This window comes from Rutidosis leptorrhynchoides, chromosome 11, assembly GCF_046630445.1.
Source record: "Rutidosis leptorrhynchoides isolate AG116_Rl617_1_P2 chromosome 11, CSIRO_AGI_Rlap_v1, whole genome shotgun sequence".
Lineage (NCBI taxonomy): Eukaryota > Viridiplantae > Streptophyta > Magnoliopsida > Asterales > Asteraceae > Rutidosis > Rutidosis leptorrhynchoides.
The window spans coordinates 331,545,003-331,565,642 of NC_092343.1; the positions used below are offsets into that span (position 1 = coordinate 331,545,003).

Sequence of the window (20,640 nt, forward strand, 5' to 3'; positions counted from 1 at the left end):
CAGGTTCTTGATTGGCTACTTGATACAAGCATACATACATACGCTAGTGATAGCACCTTTGGAATCAAACTTAATGTTTATATGCATACGCTATTGATAGCATTCATGATTTTCAACTTATATTATGTCGCAAGTTATTTCATTTATACTTTATAACTTTTGTAAACTTAAACTCGTTGTCGAACCGTTGGTAAGCTTAAAACTTTGCAAGTCTTATACGTTTCAAATGAATGCGACATAATTTTGATCAAACGCGTCTCATTTAGGGACTATGACCACGTAACGGGACCTAAGTTAACAGCGCCGTCAATGGCGATTTTGGCGGATCGTCACAGTCTTAATTGTTGGGACCTAGTGGTTTGAACTTTTTCCACCTTTGCTACAACCAAGGGACCCAGTCACCTGACTAATTTCAAGATACTTAAATTATCATAAGTGACACCCAACCTCCAACTACAAGTTAACATATTTGCTACATTGATAAAATAACGGTTTCCAACTTTCATCATATTAGGTAGTACTAACAGCACATATTATTCTATGATTGAACTATATATTCTATGAGTATGACTAACGAAAAGACCTCGAACCTAACAAATTGACATGATCAAAGCCGCTAAGCAACTTAACTAAAATTAGTGTTCCAGTTAGTTGCAAACCACAGTGGTTCATATCACCACTTTATTATCCTCATTATTCATGTAAGCATTCATATGCAGAATCATCATGCATGTAACAAACGATTATAACCATTTGGGCGAGAAAAAACCCCTAATCTAGGTCCAAAATATCTGTAATGATCTTGGCCTGATTTGTGTTCCAGTTAGTTGCAAACCACAGTGGTTCATATCACCACTTTATTATCCTCATTAATTATTCATGTAAGCATTCATATGCAGAATCATCATGCATGTAACAAACGATTATAACCATTTGGGCGAGAAAAAACCCCTAATCTAGGTCCAAAATATCTGTAATGATCTTGGCCTGCAAAAGACCAATTTAAATCCAAGCTGGACTGAACAGCCTAAATCTAGACAACAGTTGATAAATACATTACCATAACTTCACATACACAATCTTTAATCTTTAATAAATATGACACATCGATCAATAGACCAGACCGTAAAAAGCGAAAATAGCCCTCGCAATCTCTAAAGACGATGATCAAACAACTAGCGTTTCCCTTTTTTCAGCTTTGCGCCTGTTCACTTTAATCACATGAATGATCCGGGTAAACTGCACCTACTACCTTAATTGGGAATTGACAATCCCACCATCCTTTTTGATAAATCTACCAAAGATATGCATTAACAGGTTGTACAGTACAACTTATCAATGCACACAAGTGGTGGATTTATCAGAAATAGTGGTAGAAATATCACGACCACCCTAATCAGATAGACCAGCCTTTCTCCTCAAGTGTTCCTTAAAACCCATAATATCACCTTGCCAACGGGTCACGGCTTGGTTCGCACAAACCCAAATCTCTTGAGCCACTTGGTTAATAAGCCTAAAGTCATGACTAACAAGAACCAAACCCCCGTCCCAATCATTTAACGCGTCAGCTAACGAATCAATCGTCTCGATATCCAAATGATTTGTCGGCTCATCCAAAAGTAACATATGCGGTTGCCTATACGCTAACCAAGAAAATATAACCCGGCTCCTTTGACCATCTGAAAGATTCTTCATTGGCATCACTTGCGCTTTCCCGGTCAACCCAAACCGCCCGATAGCCGCCCGCATCTTTTCCTCTTCGTTACCGGGATACTCGCTCAACATATAAGTCAACGCCGACATTTCTAGGTCAAGTTTTTCAGCTAAATGTTGATGAAACTGCGCGATTCTTAAATGGTTGTGCCGTCTAACCATACCGTCAACCGGAACTAATTCTCCGGTCATTAGTTTTAAAAGTGTACTCTTACCCGCTCCATTGGGTCCCACCAACGCGACACGTGAATCAAGGTCAACCCCAAAGTCAAGATTCTTGTAGATGAGGTTATTGGGAGTGTAGCCGAAAGAGACGTCGATGAACTGTAACACGGGTGGAGTAAGCTTACCGACATTGGTAAAACGGAAAACGAGAATCTTATCTCGAGTGACCTTTTCGGTTAGACCGCCCCGTTCCATTTTGGCTAAGGTTTTTTCTTTGCTTTGGGCCTGTCGGGCTAACTTAGCGGACCCGTGTCCAAACCGAGCGATGTACTCTTTCATGTTAGCGATCTGATCCTGTTCCCATTTGTATTGTTTCATTTGGTTCTCTTCGAGTTCGGATCGAGTTTGAACGTACTGGTCAAAATTACCAGAATATATTTTTAATTTCTTATTTTGCATATGGATTATGTTGGTGCAGACACCGTTTAAAAAGTCCTGAGAGTGAGAGACCACGACGAGTATCCGTTCGAATTTCTTTAGGGTTTCCTCTAGCCATACACAAGCTTCTAAATCTGTAAAATCAAAAAAAAAAAAAAAAAATGGTTAATAAATAAAAGATAAAAAAAAATGCTATTTAAAAGTTACACATGCTTCTAAATCTGTAAAATAAAAAGAAAAAGGTTATTAATGAAAACTGAAAATGTGCTCTTTGAAAGTTACAAAAGCTTCTAAATCTGTAAAATAATAAAAAAAAGTGGTTAAAAATGAAAAAAATAAAAAAGTGCTCTTTGAAAGATAAACAAGCTTCTAATCTGTTATAAAAAAAAAAAGAAAGGAGGAGAGAGAGAAGTGGTTAAACATGAAAAAATAAAGAAGTGTTCTTTGAAAGTTACACTAGCTTCTTTTTTTTTTTTTTTCTTTTTTTCGGCAAAGATGGAACGATTATAATAAAACACCTTCATCAAAATAATGAAGGCAACAATTACAAAAATACTCGAACAGCTTGTACATAAAGATATTAAAAATTAAGCCGACCGACATAAAATACCGGAGCTATAAGCCCAAACAAAATTGAAGAGACTATCAAAACTTGAAAAACAAAGCCAACAAAAACACTTTGAGCTTAATATGACGAACAACAGACATCCAACAAGTGTCGTTTCCGTTGAATATGAAGTTTTCTTGCTAACCATATAAGCCCAAATAGATGCCGGCCCAATCAAACGTCAAAAGCGAGTTAATGAAAGATAGAAATTTTGGATGGAACCCGGATATTCCTTGCAATATTTTTCCAAACCATATTCAACGAAATGTCCGCTATACCTAACAACCGCATAGCTTCGTTGACATTAAAGGAAAAATAAAAATAAAAAGTGGTTAAAAATGAAGAAAATAAAAAAGTGCTCTTCTAAAGTTGCACAAGCTTCTAAATTTGTAAAAAAAAAAAAAAAAAGTGGCTCATAATTAAAAAAAACAAAAAAGGTGCTCTTTTAAAGTTCTATATATTGTAGTCTCCCTCTAGAACAGAGTGTGCTTCTCATTATAAAGTTATGCTACATTGACTTGTATCTTATAAAACAATAGTTGTCAATTAAGTACCTAAAGTGTGGCTAGTGGATAAATTCAATTCATATTTGTTTATATCAAGTGTATTTTGGTTTTGTAGCTTAGAAAAGAAAAAAGAAACATTTTTATAGTGTATCTAGTGTTTTGTTTAAAAGAAAAAAAATCAAACCGAGATGATTTGTGGGTTCATCTAGCAATAGAATAGTAGGGTTCATGAAAAGAGCACGAGCCAAAGCAATCCGCATTCTCCAGCCACCGGAAAAGTCTCGTGTTTTCTTTTGCTGCATCATTTTATTAAAACCAAGACCATTTAGAATCTCGGCCGCACGCTTTTCGGCAGTGGAAGCATCCATTGCATCCAACCGTTCGTAAACTCGTTCAAGAGCTTCTCCACCACCATCATCCTACATTCAAACACACAAATAAATAACAGCACAATTATTTTTTAGCACCTTATCCAAAGAGAAATTATCACATTTTGGGAAGAAAAAAAAAAAACAAAACCGAAACGAAAATATATGGGTTAGAAAAAATTGGCCGACGCGGCTAACCCATTAAATAAGTATGGTAATTTGTACAGCACCAAAAATTAGCTCGTGTACAGCAAACTTGGATATGTACACCGTCTATGGGTAATTTTAAATGGTATAAAAATCATCATGCGTTCAATAAATGAGTAAGATTAAACTTTAACTTCCTTACCCGTTTCTCTTGCAAGGAAATTTTCACATTTAAACTTTAATTTCTTTCCTCTAAATTCCACATTAGTAATCAGTAGAAAGATTATAGCGAATTGACTTCTTGTAGCGACCTATACCACCACCTTATATCACTAAAACTAATTTTAGTAATAGTAGCAGTGTAAACAATTAATTTACTGAAAACTGAAGAGTTCAGAAAAAGTGTTTACCCCGTAACATTGGTTATATTGCAATTTATAAAGATGGAATATTGGATTCTTTGAGGAAGCACCTACGCTTGAAAGGATGAGATATTTTGTTAAAAGATCAATTAATGAAGTTAGATGTCGGTTAAATGAGGTTGACATCTTTCATAAAGATGTAGTTACAAGACCTGTAAGTTTTCTTAAGCTGTAATTTGTACAGCACCAAAAATTAGCTCGTGTACAGAAAACTTGGATATGTACACCGTCTATGGGTAATTTTAAATGGTATAAAAATCATCATGCGTTCAATAAATGAGTAAGATTAAACTTTAACTTCCTTACCCGTTTCTCTTGCAAGGAAATTTTCACATTTAAACTTTAATTTCTTTCCTCTAAATTCCACATTAGTAATCAGTAGAAAGATTATAGCGAATTGACTTCTTGTAGCGACCTATACCACCACCTTATATCACTAAAACTAATTTTAGTGATAGTAGCAGTGTAAACAATTAATTTACTGAAAACTGAAGAGTTCAGAAAAAGTGTTTACCCCGTAACATTGGTTATATTGCAATTTATAAAGATGGAATATTGGATTCTTTGAGGAAGCACCTACGCTTGAAAGGATGAGATATTTTGTTAAAAGATCAATTAATGAAGTTAGATGTCGGTTAAATGAGGTTGACATCTTTCATAAAGATGTAGTTACAAGACCTGTAAGTTTTCTTAAGCTTAGGTATGCATTGGTCTATCAATGTGCATATGCTAAATTGTATCAAGTGGATTCAATGTTTTAAAACACATACACATGAGGAATAGACAAAGATAAAAGGCGTCACGAAGCTTTTAAAACCTATTTATGACCGTACAACTGTTTTTTTAAGGATGCTCGTATACTACCTATGATATTTATTTTCACAATGTGAGAATAATGACAATTAAAATCTAAAATACGTTAGGTCCATACCCTCGTGATAGTAACTTCAATTAAAAAAAAAAAAAAAAAAAAAAAGAGGATATCAACACCTTCCATGAGAATGTTGTCTTCGGTTTATCGTTTTGTATGACACATAAATAGTATATATATTCTTTTCAAGATTTTTTTTTTTTTTTTTTATTTACTTAAACTTCAAGTTGAGCATCTACTTTTTATCACATTGCACACTGATGTTACTGTACTAGCATATAAAATGGCAGTTAGATTGAAAAAGGGTCTGATGGATGTAACCCAATGCAGTCCGACCCAACACGACCCTTGTGACCCGTGACCCATATTTACCCATGTTGAGGGTTTGATACGCACCTGTCCAATCAGGCGTTCAGCTTCTTCCTCCAATTTCAACCTCTCTTCATCACAATTCATCACAGCCTCGAGCGAAGACATATCAGAAGCTTCGATTTCTCTAGTAAGATGGAATATGTCCATGTGCTCGGGAATCGGAAGTTCTCGAAGTCCGATTGAAGTAAGAAGAGTAGATTTACCACATCCATTCAACCCAAGTAAACCGTATCGTCTAAAAAAAGAAATGTACATATAAATTTCAGAAAACTATAAAACCCGTATCAAGAGTTATTGCAGAATATATATAACCTAGTTTAGTTTAATTCTTGGTTTAAATTACCATATCAGTTTTTAGCCATAAAAAAGTATCAAACTTTCTAGGGAAAAAAATCAATTTCAGGAAGCTTTATGGGTACCATCCTAGCAACATGTGAGAAAGGAGTCAGACATGGTCGAAATTACTGGTACGTTATCATCTCGATATAGCACCAAGTAAACCATATCGTCTAAAAAGCCAAATGCATGAACAAATGTTAGAAAACTAAAAAATCCGTATGCAGAGTTATTGCAGAACAAAGATAATTAACCAAGTTTAGTTTAATTCTTGGTTTGGATTATCATATCATTTTTAGCCATAAAAAGTACAGAACTTTTAAAAGGAAAAAAAAAAAAAATTCAGTTTAAGGAAGCTTTTTCTAGGTACCCATCCTAGCGACATGGTCAAACTTACTGGTAAGTAATCATTTTTATAAAATACGTTACACATATTTTTTATAATAAAGGTATACATGGTTACCCTAAAGTAGAAGTAAACTATGTTGCCCTATTATGCAATAACCATTCATAGATATAAAACAGAGGTGACTCGTTAACTCGATGTAAATGACACAAACCTCCCATAGTTAAGCTCGAGCTCAGAATCAACAATAAGATCATGTCCATGAAATGTAAGTGATAGAGACTCAATCTGCAATCATAAAAATGGAAGTTAGAATGTTATTAATATTAATCTAAGTTACAAAGTTGGCTAGATTGTGTAGTATGGAGTACACGATATACAGTCTGAATTATATGAAACAAGGGTCACGACTCATAAGATAATTCATTGAATTACCTTCTATGATAAGGTGTAGAATTACCTTTAAATTTGACACATTTACAAAAAGGCTAAACTAAAACTAGGTAACGTTGATGGCAGAACACCCATCTGACTAGGCATTCGTCTAGGTGGGCCGCCACAGCAATATCCAGCAAATGCTATTCTTAACATTAAAAACAATCAAGTATCAACCAATGTAGAAAATCAAATCTACAATATGCAAAACTATAAGCATGACTGACACTATCAGAGCATATTATCATTAGTTTAATATAAATCTGATTTTGATAATAATATGATAATATAAACTTCAAACAAAACCCAAACTGACGTCAATAAGGGTTCAATTGATCCATTAACGTATCAACAATTGAATGTGAACTAAAAACCATTTGAACCCCAAGATGAGACTACAACCCGTTCTCAACAATTAATTTCATCTGTATATGAAATGTATATAGAAGTGCTAAATTTGACAAAAGAAAAAAAAAATTGTATATTTAGCAATTATAGTTTTTCTAAAACATGATGACAGAACATTAAGACGACTAAAACTAAATTCCTCTACAATAAAGACTCAACAAAATGTGCGCTTCCGAATATGAAACAAAATCATTAGGAGTGAATGGTCCTATTAGACATTAGATTAAAACTCAAATCCCCATAGAATACGAGAAAATTATTGAAATCCGTACTTCACATTTTATATCACAAACCGCCAACCTAACCCGCAATGAGAAAGGAAAAAATCATCACACCAAACAATATCAATCTCAACTATTAGATCACAGAACACAATAAACCCATAGCAGCCGAAGTTTTAACAAAGACTCTTGGATCATAAAACAAGAATCAGGCCACAGATAAAGAAAGGAATTCAAAAAAATCCTAAATAAAAACCGTGTGTATATACGAAAATTGCAGAAAATGGAAACTACCATATCTTTACAACCCGACAATACGTACCAAATGAACAAGCATTGCCAGATGCAGAAGGTATCTGATGTCACTCAATTATTTAGTTTTCTAGTTCACTGACTGTACTATAAAGCAAGACAAACAGCAGGAAAAAAAAAATTATTACTATAAATAAAATAAGATACATACATAAATAAATAAAAATCATAGTCTGATTAAATATCATTCAGAAAACAGAGTCACAACATAGTTTATTTTATAAAACAACTAAATATAAACTAATATAACAATTTTACAGTATAAAACAACAATATAAAACAAAAGATGGATCATATCAATCAATAATATAACTACTTTACAGTATAAAACAAATAAATATGTTGATCCATATATAAATAGAGACAGAGTATTATATATGCATTTATCTAGGTACGCTGAACTAATTCTCAAACGTTTCAATTACAAATACCAAAACTGATCAATCAAATTCATCAGCAACTAACTGATAATCCATCAAAAAAATCAATCGAATAATTAAAACCACAAACTTACCCTAATATCTCTAGATAAAGGATGAGAACACAGAACACCAGTACACGTACGATCAGAAATAGTGAGTGATTCCATTCCGTTCGTCAAATTATCTTTCGCCGTACCAATTTCGGCAGCCTTTTTTGCCGCCGCAACGGCAGCGGCCTTACCGCCTCTTTTAGCGGCGGCTGCCGCTTTCTTCTGAGCTGCTTTTTTCTTGCTTGCATCAGAAACCATCTGAAACAACAACAATAAAAATAAAACAAAATTATAATCAATTATAATTATCAGAACTGCAGATAATTGAAACTGAAACAGTACAAAATGGAGATTGATCTTCATACCTTGTGGTTGGAGAAAGGAAGGATCCGGATAATTTGAGAGAACTGTTAATTATTTATTGTTAGGTTATTTTGATCGGAAAATAGAAAATAGAATTGTTGAGATGAAGTTGATGAAAAGTGTGTATTTATAGCTGTGTGAGTGCGGCGGTGACACGTGGCGTGTTATTGCTGCTAGAGGTTGTCACATGTATTTTACCCGTTTACGTAACCGAACCTGTTTATTTGACCGTCGAGAGATCCATCCATGATCAGCCCAAGATGGCCCAACCTAAACCCAAACCCAAAGATAATTGATTGGAATGCATACGGCCCATATTTGACACACAGCTTTATGGAATTTTTTGAAGCTTTTATAAAAAAAACTCCTAACTAATAAAAAATAGGTATTTACAATTTCGCCTGATTAAAAAAATTTGCACATACTTAAATTGTATCTACATTAACAATAGTTAAACGTATTTTACAGAAAACTTACTTCGACCGCTTTAATTTGATTGTCTTCATATAAATTTGATTCTTAATTATGGCATTTGCCCTAGAAATTATCATTAAAAAACTTGTAAAATAAATAACCAATAACTAAACTATACTTTTATTTTATTGATGGTCCGTCATCTACTTTAAATAACTAAAATACCTTTTACTTTTGTTTGTTGTCTACTTTAATACTTTAGCTTTACTTATTAAATTTATTAAAATAAAGAGTTTTTTTAAAAAAGGACGAGAGATCAAGTCATATAAAAAGAACATTATGTAGATAGTCAATGTGATTTATCAAAACATGCAGATATCATCACAAACTTATTTTTTTGGCATTGGTAGTCGTTTGAATTTTACTTTTTTATGTGACTTATCCCTTTGTCTAGTGATTGCTAAATTTCCCCGTTAAATCAGTCTATGAGTTATATGCTTGGAGTAAAATGATCTTTTCACATTTTCTTCTTTAATATCATCTTTCTCTTGTCTTTATTCCTATTTCTTTTTTTTTTTTATTTTTTTGACAAAAAAAACATACTCCGTATTATATATATATAAGAAATAGTTCCGGAGATCTAGATGTGTTACAATTGGTACAGAATTTACGACGGAATCTGCAAATTACAAAGCACGTTCAATAACGACGGAATCTTTTATTCCTATTTAAAATCTTCATTTACAAATAATATCTTGAAACCATCAATCAACACCACACAACCACTATTCTACACATAATAGAACTCGACTTTACTTCATAATGATTCCATGAATTATAGGCTCCCAAAACATTGTAATTAAACCCTAAAAACCTTCAATCTCACGAGGTGAGGTAGAACGATTATGCCTTATTCTTCCAGAGTGGATGTTATGGGCTCGAAGCCATAAAGCTGAAAATTTATCCCCCAATGATCACGGTGGTTCACCCACGATGACTTCGAGCAGCTCGCAAAGTGAGTGGTCGCCCTAGGATTAGTCGGTCCGCAAAGCGAGTCAGATACCCATATAAACCAAAAAACCCCTTCAATATGATATTCTAGCAGAATGGACCATGCTAAAGAGACGTTGGTGGCTTGGTAAAGACCATTTACGTTTCTTTTCATCGGTGACCATTTCTATTTTCTACGAATCTGGTGGTGGCAATGAATCCTATAACAACCCTCATATTTCCATGCCTGAATTGACTAATTTGACTATAGGGTTGTTATCCATACGTAATATATAATTAAATTTGACATTGATCAAATATTTATTTTTAGTCGACACTTTTTGTTAACTAAAGTTTACACTAATTATATAAAATAACTTTAGTTAATATTAATGCGTATTATATTTAAAACTATATGTAACATAATTATTAATTAAATGATAAGTTATTTTAATCATTATATATATTTTTAGCTTATAAAAAAATAAAAATAAAAAGAAATAAGATTTTTTTTATAAATTAAATAATGAGCCCATGAATTTTGACTAAATATTTTCAAAAATAAAAACTTATTAAAAATATTTTTAACATGTTTTTATTATTTTATCAAAATTGGCACCTTTATTTTATTATTTTTTTTCTTTTCACCAACCATTTTTTACCTATAAATACATGGCTTCTCATTCATTTTTTTCTTGCCAAACACAAAAACTTAAGTTATTCTCTCAAAACCTTGAAGAAAATTTGAGGTACTTTCTATTTTTATTAATTTTTTTTCAATATTGTCATTTATATTTATATTTATTGTATATTATTTGTAAAATTCAAAATTAATTATGTTTATATGTTATAATTAGTATTATAAGTGTTATGATGCATAAAAATAATTTTGATAATTTATGGAATATTATTTATAATTAAATACGAATTATGTAGTGTTTAAACGTAAAAACAATGTAAAATTCATAATAAATACTTTTAACCAAAAATAAAATATATATAATTTTTTTCTGAGTTTTTAAAACTTATATAGATCTGAAAAAATTATAAAAATAATTACTTGGGTCGAATTGGTATTTATTATATAATTAAAGTCTATTATTATGTAATTCAAAGGTAAATTAAGAATAAATATAAAATAATAAAAAATATTTTTTTATATATTTTTCTACAGGTTATTAGACTGATAGAAACTTATAAAAATTATAAAAATAATTATTTGGGTTTATTTAGTAATTATGTAGAATTAAAATTGTTTTGTGAATACATTAAGGGTAAAAACAAAAATAAATACAAAAATATAATAAAAACATTTTATTAAATTTTTCTACTAATCTATATGATTAACTAAGACTATAAAAATTATGTATGTAATTTTTAGATATTTAATTTATTATTTAGACATTTTTGAATAATGTTCGATTAATAAAACACTATTATTTTTGAAGTAATTTAGGTATTTATTTAAAGGTAATTATATTTAATATATATAAGACATACTAAGGTATAATAACTAAATATTAAATAAAACTTAGGTTATATTATCACATATATAATTATTAAGTACATTAATAATTCGTTGTGTGTATACACCTAAAGTGAAGGTTAATCAAAGATAATGTATAATTCATGTGAACTTCATCGCTACTCACGGTCGTAAGTGAATGATGTATAGGTTGCCATTTATGGGTAAGCTTGTGGATCTCGAATGCCATGACTTAGATTCTGGTCAAGAATCCTGAGCCCCCGATTACATCTGGTCATTCCTGACTTATTTGATAGCAACGAAGTTTGAGTAGAGTTGTACAACATCTTGCTAAAGATTAACCCGAACTTTCTAAAATTGGAAAATTAGTATAAGTGAAAACTTTCCATAAATAGTAACCTTCCGAAAATAGAAATTCTTTAGTGAACCATTACTATCAATATAGTACTATATACTATTGTCTATTAGGCAATGTCTGATCATACGTTCTATCTCTAGGTTGAGATCTCGGTCACGTCCTTCCGTTCAATTCTTTCGTGTGCTACTAAGGTGAACTTCATAGCCCCACTTTTTACTGTTTCATAACTGTTTTACAACTTTTGGGGTGAGACACATGCTTGCTTTATAACTGTTTTACACTTAGACACAAGTACTAAATTGTTAACTATGCTGTCATGCTTTGATTCATGCTAAATCCCTACCGTAATATCGTCAATTACTACGTTTAAATGCAAACTTAATTATTGTGAGTAGGCCTATTGAGAGTAACGTCTCTAACCATTCGACCGTTGGTCTTTGGTTACATAATAATGATTCCACGACACTGACAGTACAAGGTGTCATAGGGTAAACTTGTTTAGTAGTGATATTACAAAATGCAGCAACACTTTTAGATTGATATTTCTATATCAATCAACTTTAAACTAAATCTTGTGGTCTAAAACTTTGAATATTATTTATAAACCTGTGAATTTCACTCAACCTTTTTGGTTGACACTTTAAACATGTTTTGTCTCAGGTGATGATTGAGCTAGCTGTTTGCAACTTTGTGATGATAGATTTGATGCTTGCATGGAGTCCACATCGCATATTATATTTTAGTTCATAAACATTTATTTTATGTTTTAATAATAATGTAAACATGTATTACTGCTTCCGCTGTTTTATTAACAAAGGTTTTATTTAAAAAGTCTCATATAGAGTCGTTCTCGTTTATACAACTGTGTTATGATATGATTGGTCACAATTACCCCTGGTCCATTTTGGGGGGTGTGACAGATTGGTATCAGAGCAGGCAGATGTAGAGAACTAGGATTGCATTTTATGTGTGCCTTATACAATTAGGTACCTTAGCAATGTAGGACTACAACTTTCTTTGACTATAGTGCCTTTAATTGTTGCCTTAAACTGTTAAATGTGTGACGACCCGGGAATTTTTGACCAAATTTAAACTTAATCCTTATATGATTTCGATACGATAAGCAAAGCCTATAATGTTGAGTCTCAAAATTTTTGTACTGTTTACATAAATTCATTTACCCTTTGTCTGTTCCCGACGATTCACGAACAACTATTTGTAAATAGATACATATATATATGTACATATTTTAATTTGAAATATAATACGATTTAACTATTAGAAATAAATATGCAAAATAAAATAATATAAGATGTAATGAGAAATATTATAAATATGTATATAAATATTACTTGTAAATATATAAAATTATATTAAATCTATTTGTTTAAAAATATATAATATATATTTATGTGATAAAACTTGTTATTTAAAACTGATTATATTTAGAGAGAGAGTAAATGGAAAATGATTGATTTCGAGCTTAATTAGTAAACGTCAGTAATACTCGGTTGACATTTCGTTAGCGTTCATATAGATTTAATATAAGTTCATGATGGACTAAAATAAAAGTTGGACTGTAAATTGATTACGAAGATTTTAGATTTGTCAAAAATATTTTTACCTTTTTAAGATTAAATATTAGCACTCCGTACATATAAATTGGAACAGAAAATAAATAATTATAGAACCTTTTTGATCAGGTTTCAAACAGTTAATGAGTGAAATAATTAAATATATTTAATCTAAAAGTTTGGGATTTTTAGGAACACTTTTATACGCTAACTGTTTAGCAATGGACACGAAATACACCCGTTGAAAGTGTTGGCAGAATAATTATGTAAGTAACCCGTGAATTAATTGTGACTTTAGTTTCACACGTTTTGTGAAATAGGGATTATAAAGTTATATTATTTTATTATATATTTCACCAACTTGTGTAAATTAAATTGTGATGTTAAATATATTTATACTTATAGATTAATCAGAGATATATGCACACACAACACACTTCCTTCTTTCTTGTTCCTGTTTACCATTAAACCTCGATCATCAACCATTGAAACCCTCATCATCAAATCGACCACCATCATCTTCGTTGAACTACAATCATCACCATCACAACCACACGATAACCATGATCTGCCATAACCTTGAAAACAACCACCAAGCACCACCTTCATCCTCCTTAATTACATCAATATAAACCACCCTCCTTTCTTATGTTTATATTCGTTTTTCACATACCCATAAACGACACCCATGGACGACCATTGTTATATGTTAATTGTTACTGTTTCCTCTATTAACCGAACACACACCATCGATACTTTGATGTTGCAGCTGCTGCTACTGTTTGAACTATTATACGATGAAGATTGAGGACGATACTTTGAAGATAAATACTACGAGATTCGTACAACAAATCAACACCTTTAATTACTCGTCACTGTTACGGCAGCTACATAATTAATTATGCTCCTTCTCTTTTGTTTTCCCCTTCTGTCTACTGCTACAATGCGTAAGCGAATGAGGATGATAATGGTGATATTTAGCGATGAAGAAAATAATTTATGTTAAAGAAGAAGCTGTACAGTAAAATTTTCGATGATGATGACATCCTGGATCTGCAACTCGATACTAGTTGATCCCACCTTTGTTCCATTCGAAAATCATTTGAAACCTATTAGCTGCTATATTGTTTTCTCTGTTAAACCGTCAAACCATCAAAACAATCAACCATCATTTTTTCTTCTTCCTTTCTTTTCGCGATGGATACCACAGCCGCTGCTGTGTATATTTTTTTTTTGTTGTTTTCGAACTATGATATCGATGAAGAATGGAATGAGAAGGTGGAACCAGTGACACGATATATGATAATGGTAATGGTATCATAATAAGGATGATCATGAAAGAAGATATGGTTAATGTAGAATAGTTATGGGTATTGTTTTAGAGAAGAAAGGGAAAACAGAATCATACGGTTTATATATTATAAGTATGGAATAAAATCAGATTAATTGAAATGGCAGAATGGTTAAGGTGCAGTTAGTGTGAACGAGAGGTCTTGAGTTCGAACCAAAGCTGCCGCAAATTATTTATATCTTTTTGTTGTTGGGCAGTTCACATGATGAAGTGATTGGGCCGAACTCAATCTGTTGCTGGCCCGTGAACTATGAATTAGATGTTGGGCCAGATTATTTAGATGACGGGTTAAATATAGTTGGGTTACGGGATATAACAGAAAAACTGATTTGGTTTGATGGTTAGGAATGTTAAGGGTTAACGTGAGGTCGTGGGTTCGAGCTCGGCTATGGGCATTTTTTTACAAAAAGCTTAGGAAGGGGTATACACTTTTATCTTATCTCTATAATTATTATTATTGTTATTATTATGTTTATTAATATTATTATTGTTATTGTTATTATTAGTTATTATTATTATTATTATTTCAATTATTATAATTATCATTATTAGTAACGCTAAAAATAAGTGTTAGTTATTATTATTATGAATATAACTACAATTATAAATAATATTAATATTATTACCATTTTGTTACCAAGTAACATCATTAAAAATCATTAGGGTTATTATTATTATTAGTAAATCATTATTGTTAACAAAACTATTTCTTTTAAAAAAATATTTGAATATTCTGTGCATAAAATATACTTACTACATATATATTATAATCATATTAATATTTTACATAACCATATATATAACAAACTTATTAATATTATTTATATAAATATTTGCATATAACAAACTATTGATTTTTAAATATAACACTAAACAATTATATATAAATATGAATATATTAATATAACTATATAAAATTTTAATCATTTTGAATATATAAACAAATTAAAAATATATAACATATAAATTAAGATATAATATAAGTATATGATTTAAATGGAATTCTATAAAACTACAAAAAAAAAAAATATAAACCATATGTGTTAATAAACGAAATTATGAGATTTCTATTATATGTTTTAATATATATATATATATATATATATATATATATATATATATATATATATATATATATATATATATATATATATATATATATATATATATATATATATATACACGAATGATATAGGTTCGTGAATCCGAGGCCAACCCTACTTTTGTTCAATGTCGTTATATGTATTTTTACTACAAAATACATTATGGTGAGTTTCATTATTCCCTTTTTATATATATTTTTGGGCTGAGAATACATGCAAATACTTTATTAACTGTTTTACAATATTTATATGCGTGAGTTTCATTTGCTCCCTTTTTAAATGCTTTTGCAATATATATTTTTGGGACTGAGAATACATGCGCTGCTTTTATAAATGCTTTACGAAATAGACACAAGTGATCGAAACTACATTCTATGGTTGGATTATTAAACCGAATATGCCCCTTATTTAGTCTGGTAATCTAAGAATTAGAGAACAGACACCCTAATTGACGCGAACTCTAAAGATAGATCTATCGGGCCCAACAAGCCCCATCCAAAGTACCGGATGCTTTAGTACTTCGAAATTAATATCATGTCCGAAGGAGGATCCCGGAATAATGGGGATATTCTTATATACAAATTGTGAATGTCGGTTACCAGGTGTTCAATCCATATGAATGATATTTTTGTCTCTATGCATGGGACGTATGTTTATGAGAAATGGAAATATGAAATCTTGTGGTCTATTAAAATTATGAAATGATTATTTATGTTAAACTAATGAACTCACCAACCTTTTGGTTGACACTTTAAAGCATGTTTATTCTCAGGTACGAAAGAAATCTTCCGCTGTGTAATTGCTCATTTTAAAGATATTACTTGGAGTCATTCATGACATATTTCAAAAGACGTTGCATTCGAGTCGTTGAGATCATCAAGATTATTATTAAATCAGTTATAGTTAGATATATTATAAAATGGTATGCATGCCGTCAACTTTCGTTGTAATGAAAGATTGTTTTTTCAAAAACGAATGCAATGTTTGTAAAATGTATCATATAGAGGTCAAATATCTCGCGATGTAATCAACTGTTGTGAATCGTTTATAATCGATATGGACTTCGTCCGGATGGATTAGGACGGGTCCTTTCAGTTGGTATCAGAGCGATGGTCTTAGCGAACCAGGTCTGCAAGAATGTGTCTAACTGATAAGTCGTTAGGATGCATTAGTGAGTCTGGACTTCGACCGTGTCTACATGTCAAAAGTTTTGCTTATCACTTCGTATCAAAAATTACCTGCTTATCATTCTTAGAGAATCACTTGCTTATCATTCTTAGTCTAAACACGTTTTACTGCATTGATTACATGATTAGTGTATGGACAAAATTCATATCTTAGCATATCTGCTAATTCATATCTTAGCGTATCTGTTATTGTAAACCTTGCCTGACATTTTTCTGTAAATTCCTCCGTAAATTATGGGATTTTAGTATTATATATGCATATGTAAATTATGTATTGCAGGGTACTAATCTATATCCTATAATCTATTTCTTATCGAAAATCCTTCATCTGATTGTACGGGATGAATCCCTCAACCAGTTCGAGTTCCTCAGATTTTGATAGCTATTCCGATAGTTATTCCGACAACTATTCCGACATGGATATTCACCTAAGCTTCGAAAATGGTGTCACCAGAATGAATCAATCAAACAGCCATCCCCAATTCATCTGATGGGTTCGTAGTCGACTTAATCAATGAAGATGAGAATAAGTCGATCCCTTCCACCAACCGAATTCACCTCTTGACAATGAACCTGAAGCGTTTACCGGCGGACCTATCCGAAACACCATCTTCAGCCTCATTTCCAGAGTAGCTCGACATGATTATATTCTATCCATAATTTGAAACCTTATTCATCTACTCATTCTGATCGACAATTATCCCGGAGTAATACAAAAAGTCAACGAACTTCGCGCTTGAGTAATTAATTTGTAGAATATGGTGCAAAATCTACCAGCTTCAGCAACATCACCGGCACCAACAGTACCATCAGTAACAGCACCAGTACTATCAACAATCCATGCCTCAACATCTCATTCTGTACCTCGAGTATAATTATCGTTCCACGAATCGTTCTACATCATTTATCTTCGTTCGACATGGCGATTATATAATCTCTAATGTTTTAGAGATTATATATTCTTATTCTAAACGGTAAATCAAATGAGTCTAATATCATATTGACTCATTAAATCCATGATTACACTTGAAGAAAATATATATGTATATATGTTTTCATAAAAATTGTAATTAAAAAAAAATAATAAAATTCTTTCGTACAAAGTGTTAATTGTAAAAATATTTTAACGGGTAGGTAATACCCGAGGAATATTCAGATTTTACATTAATAAGTTACACTGTACATTCTTTCAAATCTGATTCGACATTCATTTACTATCCTACTTACATATACAGAGATACGAATCCGGTCACCACAGAATAACCATATTCATCCAATTTCATATTTGGATTTTGATTTATCAGAATACAACAAGTGGCATAATGAAGAAAACATTTGACAAAATAAAATTTGTTAGAAACAAATAAATTAACTATGAGGAATTTTGTTAAGAAACCACGCTAACTGTTCCTAGCTAATTGTTCCTAGCTAACTGATTACATTTTTATTTATCGCAATTTAATTATCGCAATTTACATTCTCGCAATTTTATTTATAGTCATTTAATTTCTGTTATTTACTTTACGCACTTTATTTATCGTTATTTAATTTCTGTTATTTATTTTACGCACTTTAAATATCGGGACACGTATACAAGGTTTTGACATATCATATCGATGCATCTATATATATTATTTGAAATCACCATAGACACTCTATATGCAGTAATGATCGAGTTCTCTACACAGGGTTGAGGTTGATTCTACAATAATATATATAGTTTGAGTTGTGATCGAGTCTGAGACGTATATGGGTCACGACACGTATTAATTAATTCGAATATTATATATTAAACTATATATGAATTATTGGACTGTCAACTGTGGACTATCGACTGTGGACTAATAACATTGGACAATTAAAATGAATTAAAATATTGATTATAACATATGAAATAAACAATTCTTCAAGTTGCCACTTGATTTTGTCTTAAACATCATTTGTATCTTCACGATTACATTCTGCGTTCAAACTTTTCATGATTCTTAAAAACATCTCAATCGAGAGGATGAACCAACCGCACTTCATTTACGGGAGAAAAGATTGATGCATATAGTTTATGCACCTGAAAACACTCAGAACCTGAGTAAACGTTTAACACGTAGCTGTGCTAATTCCTTTAGCGTTATTATTACCAAAAATAACTTTGCATCTGCTGTTCGAGATAGCCAGTTTTGTCACAGCTCCAGCAAGACAACTTCGACTTTTCGTACGAAACAACCTTATTATAACGTTGATATATACGCGTGCTCTTTTATTGTTACCAGGGAACCTTTCATATTCCACCATATTACCATCAGCGTTTAATCATCTAAAAACACAATTTTCCTGAAAACACCTCAGATTAATAACCGATGATTCAGATATCATAGCATTAAATGCAGAGGAAACAGAAAAATAGTAGATGGTCTAAACGACCAAAAGTTTGATGATAAAGAAAAGAGTGTTAGGAACGCTCGATAAAAAATTGGGTATTGAAAAACAGATTGAGCTACCCATGAAGGACACCAAGGACAAATACAAGGACCAAACCCTATATTCAAAGAATTCAGGTAATTCTGGATCCGTTGAAATCTTTAGAGAATATTTTGCTCCGAAGTCATGTTAAAATCTTGCGGAAAATCTTTCTCCATCAACCATCGAACTTAGAAATTCCAAAATATCATCATCAATATCTTCGATATTTCTGAGGATATTTTTATAAATATTCTCGTCCGAAATTATATACCTCCTTGTGCTTCCTGTGTATCATTATATTGAAAACATTCAATAGAAAATTTAGTATCGAAAAACAGATTATGCGAAACTAGGAAGAAAGCCGTGGACAAATCACAAAGAATAAGTTTGACTTCAAAGAATCCAAATGATTCAATGTCTGCTAAAGTCTTTAGTGAATATCTTGCTCCTTACTCTAAACCCTTGCAGATAATAGTTTCTATCATCCTCTGATCTTTGATATTCTGAGATATTATCGTATCTTTCATTATAAATATCCTCCATATTTCTGGAGATATTTTTATAACTAATCTTATCTGAAATCATTAATCTCTTCGTGCTATCAGTGTTACATCATATAGAAACTGTTAGTTTCTATATTCTGTAAACTTTAGAGCTTAAGATATGAATGTTATTGAAGTAATGTTGGGAACTGATGCATGAGTTAGTATAATATAATGACACTTGATCAACGTGATTATATTACAGTAAGTCATGTTGAGTTTCTAATGGGACGTGATGATTCACAGATCATAACGTCATCATGTGCCATGTCACATAACTCTTTCATTCTACTTAACTCCGAAACAAATCAAGAAAATGTATTCTTAATGGTTCTATCTTCCGTGATGTTGATAAATTTGAAAATCAAATCGTGCAATCACGTTCCTTCCTGCTTTGAACATTATAATCATTCGAAACTCTATATCTACAAATTCTGGTCCATTATTCGCTTGACTTGAAGTCGGGAAGAGAAAACAAAAGCATAGAGCTTTGAAATATAAGGGAGAATATAAAGCCCGATGACAACACACAAATTACAAACCGTGTATATCAATGTTTATCGCAACATAAAAATACGGGAGAATTAAAAACATTATAATCCCGAGGGCAAAGTAGAAGAAAGCAGACTCCTCTGGTGGAAGTTGAAAAAGAAGAACGATCATTGCGATAGTTAGA

General features: G+C 31.5%; 1 protein-coding gene across 1 annotated transcript; it reads right to left on the bottom strand.

Moving 5' to 3' along the window:
- Positions 1–1,034: 1,034 nt before the first annotated feature.
- Positions 1,035–8,559, bottom strand: LOC139876504 (ABC transporter F family member 1-like). The gene is made up of 6 exons (XM_071863831.1): positions 8,505–8,559; positions 8,182–8,397; positions 6,506–6,579; positions 5,634–5,844; positions 3,614–3,848; positions 1,035–2,450 (listed from the first exon to the last, which is right to left on the bottom strand). Exons 2-6 carry the CDS (start codon positions 8,395–8,397, stop codon positions 1,393–1,395), a joined length of 1,794 nt encoding a protein of 597 aa, XP_071719932.1. The 5' UTR covers positions 8,505–8,559; the 3' UTR covers positions 1,035–1,392.
- Between the last annotated feature and the right edge of the window lie 12,081 nt (positions 8,560–20,640).

Coding starts and splice junctions, on each gene's coding strand:
- LOC139876504 (XM_071863831.1), bottom strand. CDS start 8,397: ATGGTTTCTGATGCAAGCAAGAAAAAAGCAGCTCAGAAGAAAGCGGCA. Junction 3,849..5,633: donor CTGAACGCCTGATTGGACAG/GTGCGTATCAAA, acceptor GTTTGAATGTAG/GATGATGGTGGTGGAGAAGC. Junction 2,451..3,613: donor TGAACCCACAAATCATCTCG/GTTTGATTTTTT, acceptor TTGATTTTACAG/ATTTAGAAGCTTGTGTATGG.